General features: G+C 43.0%; 1 protein-coding gene across 1 annotated transcript in view; it reads right to left on the reverse strand.

Annotated features, from left to right (window-relative positions):
* CNTN2 (contactin 2) overlaps positions 1-13146 on the reverse strand; it is a 218135-nt gene that overhangs the window by 34394 nt on the left and 170595 nt on the right. The window contains exons 16-17 of the mRNA XM_040337562.1: positions 10954-11103; positions 2404-2474 (exon numbers count right to left, since the gene is read on the reverse strand). Of these exons, the coding sequence (XP_040193496.1) occupies positions 2404-2474; positions 10954-11103 (221 nt within the window). The remainder of the gene's footprint in view (positions 1-2403; positions 2475-10953; positions 11104-13146) is intronic.

Genomic DNA, 13146 nt, shown 5'->3' on the forward strand with positions numbered 1-13146 from the left:
AGACACCCAGCATGTACGATATTTAAAGGAATTTTTTTCACTTTAAGCATCATTAAAATCACTGTTCCAAAAAAAAACATCCGTTTTTAAAACTTTTTTTCCATTGATACATGTTCCCTGGGGCAAGACCCGGGTCCCCAAACCTGTTTTCCGACAATAACTTGCATATTAGGCTTTAAATGAAGCACTTTTGAATTCGAACGTTTGAGTCCCATAGACGTCAATGGGGTTCTAAATGTTCGCGCAAACGGTCGGTCCGTTCAAAGGTTCTGGTGCGAACCGAACGGGGGGGGGGGGTGTTCGGCTCATCCCTATTCACTACTGGTTTCCCTTACATAAGATCCCCGGTGCCTGCACCCAAAGCCAATTGAAGAATCGGCTCAGGTGCCGAACATCACTGGATCCATGGACTACCTGTCCATGGATCCAGCATTTTATTTTGGGAAATTCCTATAGGGTCAGACTCTTAGCTGTTTTTACATTTTTCATCAATATTGACATTTAAATTGTGTGTTAAAGTGGTTTTAAATGCAAAAGTTTTTTTTTTTTACCTTAATGCATTCTATGCTTTAAGGTAAAAAACCTTCTGGATGCAACTCCCCCCCTGAGCCCCATCTCGATCCAGCAATGTGCATAAGAGCAGCAGCTCTCCTGGATCTCTCCTTCTCCTCACTGACTCACACAGCAGCGGGGGAAGCAGTCAGCCTGCGAGCCAATGAGGAGAGATCGGGGTAAGCCATGCTCTGTGTGTGAATGGATACTGTCCATTAACAGGAGCATCGCTTGGGAGCGAGCCTCCTTGAGTCCCCCCATAGCAAGAGGCTTGCAATTAGGGTTACCTTGGAAGGAGCCAAGACCACCGACAGGGGACACAAAAAATAGACGATTGGGGCTGCTGTGTGCAAAACTATTGTACAGAACAGGCAAATATAACATACAGTATACACAAACATTATATATATATATACATACATATATATATATATATATATATATATATATATATATATATATATATATATATATATATATATGTATATGTATATTTATTATAACCTTTACAATCACTTTAACAATAAACACACATCTACAAATGTAAATAAATTACAAATGAAGTTAAAGTTGTTCTTGTCTTTTAACGACTTAAGGACCTGCTTATGACTATATACGTCCTGTTTTTAAAAAATGGATATCTCGGTAATGGCAGCAGCTGCTGCCACAACTGAGATATCCATCTTTTTTTTTTTTCACAAGAAAGAGATATCCATCTTTACTGTGAGCGATCCTGTAAACGATAATGGTGGTCTCCGCTGCGGATTCACCGCTAGATCACCATTATCGGCGGTGGTTGAGGGGCCCTCAGGTAGCGGCGGAGGCGGTCAGGTCCTGTCCCCTGCTCGGCTGGGATACGAGTGAGGCCAAGATGGCCCCCACCCGTCCCCATAGCATAGCAGGGCGGAAGTGACGTCAAAATGTCGCTTCCACCCATGCTTCTTAAAGCAATATTTTCTAGTTGTCATTTTTTCAAATGACAAAATTTTTTATTTTTTTTTGCATTTAAGTCTAAATATGAGATCTGAGGTCTTTTTGACCCCAGATCTCATATTTAAGAGAACCTGTCATGCTTTTTTCTATTACAAGGGATGTTTCCTTGTAATAGGAATAAAAGTGATCAATTTTTTTTTTTCAGTGTAAAAATTAATAAAATAAATAAAAATAAATAAGAAAACAAAAGGAGCTTGTGCGCAGAAGCGAACGCATACAGGAGTAGCGCCCGCATATGAAAACGGTGTTCAAACCACACAAGTGAGGTATCACCGCGATCGTTCGAGCAAGAGCAATAATTTCAGCCCTAGACCTCCTCTGTAGTTCAAAAGATGCAACATACCCTTTTTAAGGGTAAAAGTTTGACGCCATTCCACGAGCGGGCGCAATTTTGAAGTGTTGGGTATCATTTACTCAGCGTAACATTATCTTTCACAATATATAAAAAAATTGGGCTAACTTTACTGTTGTCTTATTTTTTTATTCAAAAATGTGAATTCTTTCCAAAAAAAGTGTGCTTGCAAGACCGCTGCGCAAATACGGTGTGACAAAAAGTATTGCAATGACCGCCATTTTATTCTCTAGGGTGTTAGAAAAAAATATATACAATGTTTGGGGGTTTTAAGTAATTTTCTAGCAATAAAAACTGTTTTAGTCTTGTAAACGCCAAATCTGAAAAACAGCCAAGGTCCTTAAGTGGTTAATTAGTAATACTGTGCCTTTGATTCCAAAATCCAACAATTTATCAAACTGCAACCCTTAGAAGCCAACTGGTGCGTGTTTTACCTTTTTACTGTGTATATAGTGTTGCATGTTTTTTTTTTTGTTATTCTTGCAATGTACTGGGTGTGTACTCACCGTCCAGTTAATAGTCAGCTCATTCAGTGTACCTCCTCCTCCATTAACGCCAGACGGAGCCACATTAGGAGCTTCAAATAAGATAAAGCGTATTAATTACAATTTCCAATATTTTATTTAAAGGCCACCTACAATAACACCTTCCAGTATAAACATACTAAATTGGTAATTTGGTTGTATGTTATGTAATGGCGCAGTAAAAACAAGAAAAACAGGGATTAACTCATAGCAGAAAGATTTCAGTGTTTAGTTTTTAAGGCTAATGAAAGGTCATTTTTGACAGCTTTACTATAGATAAGTCTTGGGAATATCATATATTTAAAACCCCCAAGTCTCTGTCTCCACACTGTATCATACTATGCTATACAAAATGTAATGTACAGAATCCAAATTCTTTAGCAAAACCATGCTCAGAGCCTGTTGGGCAGATGACTACTCGTTTGGGCAGATGACTATATCTTTCTAGCACAGAATGACATTTCCTCATGTCTTCTGATTAACAGTGGTGATTGACTGTCAAAAGTTGACATTTCACCATGTCATTTGCCCTTTACAGCAGTGAAAACATGCTGAATAGCTTCAAATCACAACCATAGTGTGAGACAAATATTATATTGTTACGGCAGAGTGGATGTTGTTTGTTCTTAATGGGGCAATCTGGGGTAAAGTAAGGAAGATGATGGTTCTGTCTAAGTGAATGCATGATGGAACTGTGCTGGAACTGGAAAGCAGGGCCGATCCTAGGAAGGGTGCACAGGGTGCTTTGCACCCAGGCGCTTGTAGAGGTGGGGATGCCGAAGTGGCAGAGTTCTCCCCTCCCTCCTTCTCTTCTTGTTTGTGTCCGTCCAGAATTAGTGTTCTGAGCATAGGTGTGTGTCCGTCCAGAACTGATGTGTCTCTGACCATCTCCTGCACTATGTCTGTAGTCTTTGACCATCTCCTGTACTATGTCACAGTCTCTGATCATCGCCTGTACTGTGTCTGCAGTCTCTGGCCATCTCCTGTATTATGTTTGCAGTCACTTACTGTCTCCTGTACTAAGTCTGCAGTCTCTGACTGTCTCCTGTACTAAGTCTGCAGTCTCTGACTGTCTCCTGTACTAAGTCTGCAGTCTCTGACTGTCTCCTGTACTAAGTCTGCAGTCTCTGACCGTCTCCTGTACTATGTCTGCAATCTCTGACCATCTCCTGTATCATGTCTGTAGTCTCTGATCATCGCCTGTATCATGTCTGTAGTCTCTGATCATCGCCTGTACTGTGTCTGTAAGGATCCCAGGGTAATGAAGACTTTGTGTTGGAGCATCTCTGTGGTTGAGTCATTGCCATAGAAACATTTGTAAAGGGGATGAGTTAGTAAAATGACCATGCCCACCTGGGGCTCTCCGTGTGGTGTGTGTTCTGAGGTACATTATGGGTCTGAAGGGGGGTTTGTACTGTAGGTGTGGTCTGTATTGTAGGGGGTCTGTATTGTTAGGGGGGTCTGTGCACTGTAGGGGGGTCTGCCCTCTAAGGGGGGTCTGTGTTGTAGGGGAGTCTATACTGTAGAGGAGTCTGCACTGTAGGGGGGTCTGTACTGTAGGGGGGGTCTGCACTGTAGGGGGTCTGTACTGTAGGGGGGGTCTGTACTGTAAACGGGGTCTGTACTGTAGGGAGTGGTCTGTGTAACATGCAGGGGGTCCAGAACTGTTAAGGGTGGTGTCTGTGTAACATACAGGCATCTAGAGGTGCAGGGGACTGTGTAATGAAAAGTGGTCCAGAGCTGTGGGGGCTGTGAAATGTAAAGGGGTCGAGAGGTGCAGGGTGCTGTGTAATGTAAAGGGGTCCAAAGGTTCAGGGTGCTGTGTAATGTAAAGGGGTCCAGAGCTACATGGGCTGTGTAATGTAAAGGGGTGCAGGGTGCAGTGTAATAAACATAAAATCACACACATAGGTTGGACTTGATGGACTTGTGTCTTTTTTTAACCTTGCCTACTATGTATACTATGTAACAATGCCTATAGTTCAAAACATAAGAACATACATTTTATTCTCCTCAATTCCCCCCCCCCCCCCCCAAAAAAAAAAAAAATCATGAACTAAAATTCCTAATTCAATTGGTCTTGCAGTTGATGACTTTTGGTCCTTTATAGCGCTGCTTGACAAGCTATTGTCACCCAAATGCAATGGGGGGCCCAAGAGCTGTGGGGAGTCTTTTGCTAATGGAAATTAAAAATATACAGCAGTTTGGGCAACATGAGAAAAATACACTGCCTCTCTGTGCTGTGTTCCATTACCTCCCCTCCCATACACCCAAGCTCCTCAATAAATGCCCACACATCGGGTTCCTTGTGATTTGCCTGTGTGCGCTTCCTCTCTGCACTCCTAGTTTTTCACAGCACTAATGGGCCTGAGGCCGGGTTCACACTGGTACGACAGTCGTACCACTTTGGATCTGACTTTGCCCTGCGACTTGAAGTCCGACATGCGTCCAACTTCAATAAACTGGGATCTGACTTTGATACCCGACAATGCCAGGCACTGTGTCTGGTATGACACTTTAGGGAGAACTCCACGCCAAATAAAAAAAAAAAACGCATGGGTTTTCCCTCTAAGAGCATACCAGGCCCTTCGTTCTGGTATAGATTTTAAAGAGGAACCCCCTACCCCAGAAAAACCAGTGTGGGGGTCCCCCCCAAAGTCCATACCAGACCCTTATTCGAGCACACAGCTCGGCCAGTCAGGAAATGGGGGTGGGGACGAGTGATTGCCCCCCTCCTGAACCATACCAGGCAGCATGCCCACAACATGCACCTCCCACCCCAAAGCACCTTGTCCCCATGTTGATGAGGACAAGGGCCTCTTCCTGACAAATCCTGGTCGTTATTGACACTTTTTTTTCAGGTGAATGGGTAGGGTAACAATGTACCCCATACTCATGCACATAATGTGGGGTGCCAGCATCTGGGGGGCCCCTTATTAAAGGGGGCTCCCAGATTCCGATAAGCCCCCCGCCCGCAGACCCCAACAACCAACGGCCAGGGTTGTCGGGAAGAGGCCCTTGTCCTCATCAACATGGGGACAAGGGACTTTGGGGTGGGGGGTGCACCCACTCCCCCATGTTGAGGACATGTGGCCTGGTACCGTTCAGGAGGGGGGTGCTCGCTCATCCCCACTCCCTTTCCTAACTGGCCGGGCTGCGTGCTTGGATAAGGGTTTGGTATAGACTTTGGGGGACCCCCATACTGTTTTTTTTGGCATAGAGGTTCCCTTTAAAATCCATAAAGACCGAAGGGTCTGGTATGCTCTTAGAGGGGGAACCCATGCCGTTTTTTTTTTATTTGGTGTGGAGTTTCCCCTCAAGATGATCAGAGCACAAGTCGCATGCCAAAGTCGGATCAGGCAAGACGGCGATCCGACTTTGATCTGAATTTAGTGATATTCAATGGGCTGAAGTAGGATCAAAGTCAGACTAAAGTAGTACAGGGAGCATTTTCAAAGTCGGACCGACTTGTGTCGGACCAGTTAAGACGGCTCCCATAGAGCGGTTGTCGTACCAGTGTGAACCCGGCCTCAATGTTGGAAGACTCATAAAGGTATCTTTTTAAACAATTATAGCTACAGCCCTCTGGTGTGTGTGTAGATAAAATTAACCAGTCACACCACAGTTTAAAAATAGCACCAACATGCCTAAATGTTGAGATGCAGGGAGTTTTTTTTCTAAGAAATATACCGTATATATTTTTTTTCTAGATGATTAAATATTAAGAAAAAAGTTTTTTATTTTGACAGTAAGAAAAACTACTACTTCTACCTGTCCCTTAAAGCCCAGCACCACTTGATGAAAACAAATGAGTTGTTGCTACTAGAATACAAAAATGCAGCGTAATTTGGTGTACTGCTGCTGTCTTTACTCGGGATGGGCTTTCTTTTCGACTCGAACAGTGCCTGTTCGCCCAACAGCGAACAATTTGGGGTGTTTGTGGCAAATTCGAAAAGCCGCAGAACACCCTTTAAAAGTCTATGGGAGAAATCAAAAGTGCTAATTTTAAAGCTTAATATGCGAGTTGTCATAAAAAGTGTTTGGGGACCTGGGTCCTGCCCCAGGGGAAATGTTTCAATGCAAAACAAAGTTTTTTCGGGAGCAGTGATTTTAATAATGCTTAAGTGAAAAAATCGAAGTGAAATATTCCTTTAAATTTCGTACATTGGGGGTGTCTATAGTATGCCTGTAAAGTAGCGCATGTTCCAGTGCTTAGAAAAGTGTGAAGAATGACATTTATAAAGGTAAAAAGGAATTCAAAACTACTCTCGGCTATAATGAATTGTCGGGTCCCGGCAATACAGATAAAAGGGGAACCCCGAACCAAAATAAAAAGTGTGGGGGTCCCCCCCAAATTCCATATCGGGCCCTTCAGGTCTGGTATGTATATTAAGGGGAACCCTGTGCCATTTAAAAAAAAAAAGATGGCATGGGGTTCCCCCCAAAAATCCATACTAGACCCTTATCTGAGCACCCAACCTGGCAGGCCGCAGGAAAAGAGGGGAGGGTCGAGAGAGTGCCCCCCCTCCTGAACCGTACCGGGCCACATGCCCTCAACTTGGGGAGGATGTCCCCATGTTGATGGGGGCAAGGGCATCATCCCCACAACCCTTGCCTGGTGGCTGTGGGGGTCTGCGGGCGGGGGCTTATCGGAATCTGAAACCCCCCTTCAACAAAGGGGAAATCCAGATCCCGCCCCACTAATGTGAATTGGTAACGGTACGGTATTTCACAAAAAAAGTGTCAATGGGTTTCCCGTGATGCGTCAGAGGGGGCAGGGTCACCCGTACATGTCAATATGTAACCCGGGGCTTTCGTGCGTCAGAGGGGACGGGGTCACCCGTGTATGTGATGGGTGGCCCCGCCCTCAGCTATAAAAGAACTGTCACACCGAGAGAGCGTCATTCGGTCGGGCGCCTCCTATGAGGCAGTATCGTTCGTAGCAGCGGGTTATTTTTTTCGGATTGCTCGAGAGTGGATTACGTCGTTGGAACCTTTTCTTTTTTTGTTGATAAAGGACTTGTACCAAACTGTCTCCTATGGTTTTTAACATTTTGACACTTTTTTTTGTGAAATGGTAGGGGTACAATTCACATGGGGGGGGATCTGGAGTTCCCCTTTGTTAAAGGGGGCTTTCAGATTCCACAACCACCGGGCAAGGGTTGTGGGGATGAGGCCCTTGTCCCCAGCAACATGGGGACATCCTCCCCATGTTGAGGGCATGTGGCCTGGTATGTTTCAGGAGGGGGGGCGCTCTCTAATCCCCCCTCTTTTCCTGCAGCCTGCCAGGTTGCATGCTCAGATAAAGGTCTGGTATGGATTTTTGGGGAACCCCGCGCCATTTTTTTTAAAATGGTGCAGAGTTCTCCTTAATATCCATACCAGACCTGTAGGGCCTGATAAGGAATTTGGGGGGACCCCCACGCTTTTTTTTTAAATTTTGGTTTCGGGGTTGCCCTTAATATTCATACCAGACCCAAAGGGCCTGGTAATGGACTAAGAGGGAATCCATGCTGTTTTCTTTCAATGACTTAGTAGTTTTAAGTGACTTTTTTTCCTTTAGAAATGTAATTTTGTTCAGGGACTTTTCTAAGCTCGGGAAACATGTGCTACTTTACAGGCATACTATAGACACCCACCAGGTACGAAATTTAAAAGTAATATTTCACCTTTGTTTCACCTTAAACATTATTAAAATCACTGCTCCCGAAAAAACAGCCTTTTTAAAACTTTTTTTGCATTGATACATGTCCCCTGGGACAGGACCTGGGTCCCCAAACACTTTTAATGACAATAACTTGCCTTTAAAATTTGCACTTTTGATTTTTTATGTTCTTGTCCCATAAACTTTAACGGTGTTCGCGTGTTCGAACCAATTTTTTGCCTGTTCGCATGTTCTGCTGCGAACTGAATGGGGGGGGGGGGTTGTTCGGCACTTCCCTAGTCTTTACATGAGTTGTGAGTTGGAATAGAGTTAGGACTTGAGGGACCCCAAGGGCCCAAAAGACCAAACAAAAAAGGGGAGCAAGAGGACTATATCGGTACTGTATCGAAAGATAGACTCGAAAGGTAGTAAGAGTAAAAGATATATATATATACATTTATTGACATGGTATCAAAAAGACAAAACATAATCCTAAAAACATCAAAAATAATGATATAAGACAATAAACATATATTGCGGGACCAGCCATACAAGTCACCGGGCTAAAGTAGTCCCCAAGGGGAGGATCACGGTGAAAGAGGAGGTCACGCTAAACGGGATCTCAACTAGTTTCGCGAATGGGTCGCTTCGTCAGGAGAATTCTATAGAAAGAACACTGAGTTGCTCGGAAGTCGCAGCCAAGCGCGGGAAAAGCCTCCCGCGGCGACCAAGGGGGACAACTGCGGAGGTGAACATGTTTGACTGTAAAAAGGTGAAAAAATGGTGTAGAGGGTAAAGGGGGCCCTAGGACCCAGTTGCAACGTGACAAGTATGCGGCGTGTGGTTGCACGGGCCGCACAGTAATACTGTGTAAAATGTGAGTTCAGAAATGAAATTTGATGAAGTCTCAATTATGCGAGGCAACTGGTTGCTGGATAGAGCAATGGAGTGTCCTAGGGCCTGGTGTCCAACACGATATAGTAGGTGAGGTTGAAAAAGTCCATCAAGTCCAATCTATGTGTGTGATTTTATGTCAGTATTACATTGTATATCCCTGTATGTTGTGGTTGTTCAGATGCTTATCTAATCATTTTTTTTTTTAATTATCAATGTTCCCCGCTGAAACCACTGCCTGTGGAAGATAATTCCACATCCTAACTGCACTTACAGTAAAGAACCCTCTATGCAGTTTGAGGTTAAACCGCTTTTCCTCCAATTTTAGTGAATGGCCGCGTGTCTTATTAAATTCCATTTCGCAGGAAAGTTTTATCCCTAGTGTGGGGTCACCAGTATGGTATTTGTACATTGAAATCATATCCCCTCTCAAGCGTCTCCTCTAAAGAGAGAACAAGTTCAGTGCTCGTAAACTTTCCTCATAACCAAGGTCCTCCAGTCCCTTTATTAGTTTTGTTGCCCTTCTCTGGACTCTCTCCAGTTCCAGCACATCCTTCCTAAGGACTGGTGCCCAGAATGGACAGCATACTCCAGATGTGGCCAGACTAGAGTCTTGTAGAGTGGGAGAATTATTGTTTTATCTCTGGAGTTAATCCCCTTTTTAATGCATGCCAATATTCTGTTTGCTTGCATCAGCTTGGCATTGCATGCCATTGCTAAGCCTGTCATCTACTAGGACCCCCAGGTCCTTTTTCACCCTAGATTCCCCCAGAGGTTCTCTCCTAGTGTAAAGATTGCATTCATATTTTTGCTGCCAAATGCATTATTTCAATTTTTTCTGCATTAAACCTCATTTGCCATGTAGTCGAGATCTTCCTGCAAAGTCTAGCAAAGCTTTTTGGAAATGATAAAAAAGAGGTGCATACACCAGTACATTGTCACATGCCTTGCAAACTGTGATGGTTCTCTAACATTACATAGTTCTTAAACCTTATGCACTATAATCCTTTAAACCTGCAGTTTAAAGGATTATAATATTTCAATGCCATATGGGTGGCAATAGCAGCACTTCAAAGATCCAAAAGTGACCATTTTGTGTAACAGTGAGGTTGGCTAGACAACAGGGGCAGGAGGGATAAAAAAAAGACAACTAGCCTGTGGGGGCAGAAGGTATAAATCTGGCCCTGAGGAAGTCTCATTTCCATTGCTGCAACTTTTCAATACAACAGCTTGCTTAGACGTATTCCCATGGTTGTAGCCAACAAATGGCTGGAGTTAGACTTTAAATATGCACATTAAATACACACATTTCATTGCCTGATAGCAATACACATACCCCAGGATTAAAAATGATTGCATTTCTAGTTTGCAAATTCCAGTGACTTCATGTAAGTTAATTTTCCTTTTCACCTGCCAGTAGTAACATTTGCATGGGTGAATTTTGTATATTTGTGCTCCCAACTGACAAAAAAGATTTCTAGCATCTGTGGGATTGGTTTGCTAAAAGCAGAATAGGCTGTTCACTGTGCAAGAGAATGTTTGCCATATCTTAGTAAAAATGTTGTAAAATGTAATTAGCAAAGAATACCCAATCACATTCAAGGAAAAAAAATTGCTTGCACATGATTGGATAATACAAGTCAGTAAAGCATTACCTCATTCACCAAGTTCTGGGGAGCTTCCCTTACAAAGTTTAACTTTCCTTGCAATGTGAACTCAAGGCAAAATCTATTTGCCTTTAGTAAATAAACCACTTTGTATCCTGTAGATATATGAACTCTTCCTTGACACATTCACAGCCATTTTTATTCAGTAATGATTAGATAATAATGGAACTTTACTCATTCTCTAGAAATGTGATCCTGTTGTAACAATGACTTCAAACTGGATGAATTCTCATCTGAACCCCACTATATTCAACGTCTTATTCTAGTGAGAATAATTGACTATACACAATAATGTGACGTGCAGAATTGTTAAGGTCAATATCTTACCAGCCTCTTTTGTTCTCACTAAAGAAGAAGGAGCACTTAGTTCCCCTACTCCTAAAATATTGCTTGCCACTACGCGGAAAAGGTAGTCAGTCCATGGTGTAAGGCCAACCACAAGTGCTGATTCTGCATTACCCTCCACAGTGGGTGGATCTGTAACAACAACAGAAGTATTAAACAAAAGTATTATTGGTGCACATATTAAATGATTTACATACCTGGATGCATATGTGATTGAGGAGTTAAGCTGAGTGTCCCCTAAGATGGTTCTGCCACCTTTTACCTGTTAATGACTACATTGAAAAAGGAAACCCATAGGATGTCTGATGTTCTGAGTGTGCGCTGACCTTTCTGTAATAAGAGGGTCAAATTTATCTGGCAAGCCTATATGGTATTGCCTGGAGGAAGAACTTGCACAACTTTTTGGCTATCTTTTTCGAGAGTGAATGTGGCTATCATTTTCTTTGCTGTATATAACTGTTGCACATTTTCTATTTTTTGGGACTCAATGATTACAACTTTATTTCACTTGTGGACTTTAATATCTTTAGAGTAATTTTTTTCTTATTTTATGCACTTTTCATGTTTGGGAATTAGTGCAACATTTCATTTTCCTGTATCATTATATCACATATGTTTGCAGCTTTTTCCCTCTAATATCATTATTTTTCTCACTCAAGCGTAGCTTACATTTTTTTTTAGCAGTAAAAACCTGATAGAGGTTCTAATCTTTCCTTACTCCAAAATAAAAAAAAAAAAACATTTGGCTTAAAGGGTATTTCTGCTTTTGCAGTCAAATTTGAGAAAAGACCACTATGGGCCACATTCACAGAGCAAGTACGCCGGCGTATCTACTGATACGCCGGCGTACTTTCAAATTTCTTGCATCGTATCTTTAGTTTGAATCCTCAAACTAAGATACGACGGCTTCTGGGTTCGATCCGACAGGCGTACGGCTTCGTATGCCTTTGGATCGTAGGTGCAATACTTTGGCGCCCGCTGGGTAGAGTTTGCGTCGTTTTCCGCGTCGGGTATGCAAATTAGCGATTTACGACGATCCACGAACGTACGCGCGGCCGTCGCATTTTCTAACGTCGTCTGTAGTCGGCTTTTTCCGGCGTATAGTTAAAGCTGCTATTTTGTGGCATATAGATAGACTTGCCATGTTAAAGTATGGCCGTCGTTCCCGCGTCGAAATTTGAATATTTTTTTTTTTTGCGTAAGTCGTCCGTGAATAGGGATGGACGTAAGTCACGTCTAAGTTAAAAAAATGACGTCCTAGCGACATCATTTAGCACAATGCACGGCGGGAAATTTCATGACGACGCATGCGCAGTTCATTCGGCGCGAGGACGCGCTTCATTTAAATGAAACCCGCCCCCAACCCGCCCAATTTGAAATCCGCCACCAGAAATACACTACGCCGCCGTAACTTACGGCGCAAATTCGTCCTGGATTCGAATTTAAGCCAGGTAAGATACAGCGGCGTAGCGTATCTCTGATATGCTGCACCTGTCCAATTGTATGTGAATCTGCCCCCATATGTTTATAACCTACCTACCTAAAAATGTAGATACAGTATTTATTACCCTTTAGATGTTTCTAAGGAGAAGGTGTTTTGGCTAATTCTGAAAAATCTTTTTTATTGAGGTTTTTGAAAAAGAGTAATATACAAAAACAGAGCCTATTGGGACTTAGAACAGTCAAAAACATTAGCGCCCTAACTGGCACTAAGACTAAAAGTGCGCTACCAAATCTACAGTACACCTGCAAAGAGCTTGTATTTAAACCAGTCATTTTTTTCCATGCGGCCCAGGAGCCTTCCAGTGAAGTACAATGATTTTTTACATAAAACAATAGCAGTCCAATCAGAGTTCTGGGGGACTCTACGGTTGGCTAGGGAGTCAACCAGGCCCAGGAGACAGACTTCCATTGAGTGCGGTATCTGAATAGTACTCACTGTGCGAATAAATGATATGACCTCTGCCCAAAAATTGCAGATGTGAGGGCAGTGCCAGAAGATATGTATGAAACCAGCTTGATCTACCGTGCAGCGCCAACACACAGCAGGGATAGAGGGATACATTTTATGCAAGCGTGCAGGGGTGATTTTTTTCTTCTTAACCTTAAATAAGGACAAGTGTGTTCTAGTGCGTTTTGGTGCGTTTATATGCATTCCGGTGCGTTGCTGTGCGT

This window comes from Rana temporaria, chromosome 2, assembly GCF_905171775.1.
Source record: "Rana temporaria chromosome 2, aRanTem1.1, whole genome shotgun sequence".
NCBI classification, from domain to species: Eukaryota; Metazoa; Chordata; class Amphibia; order Anura; family Ranidae; genus Rana; species Rana temporaria.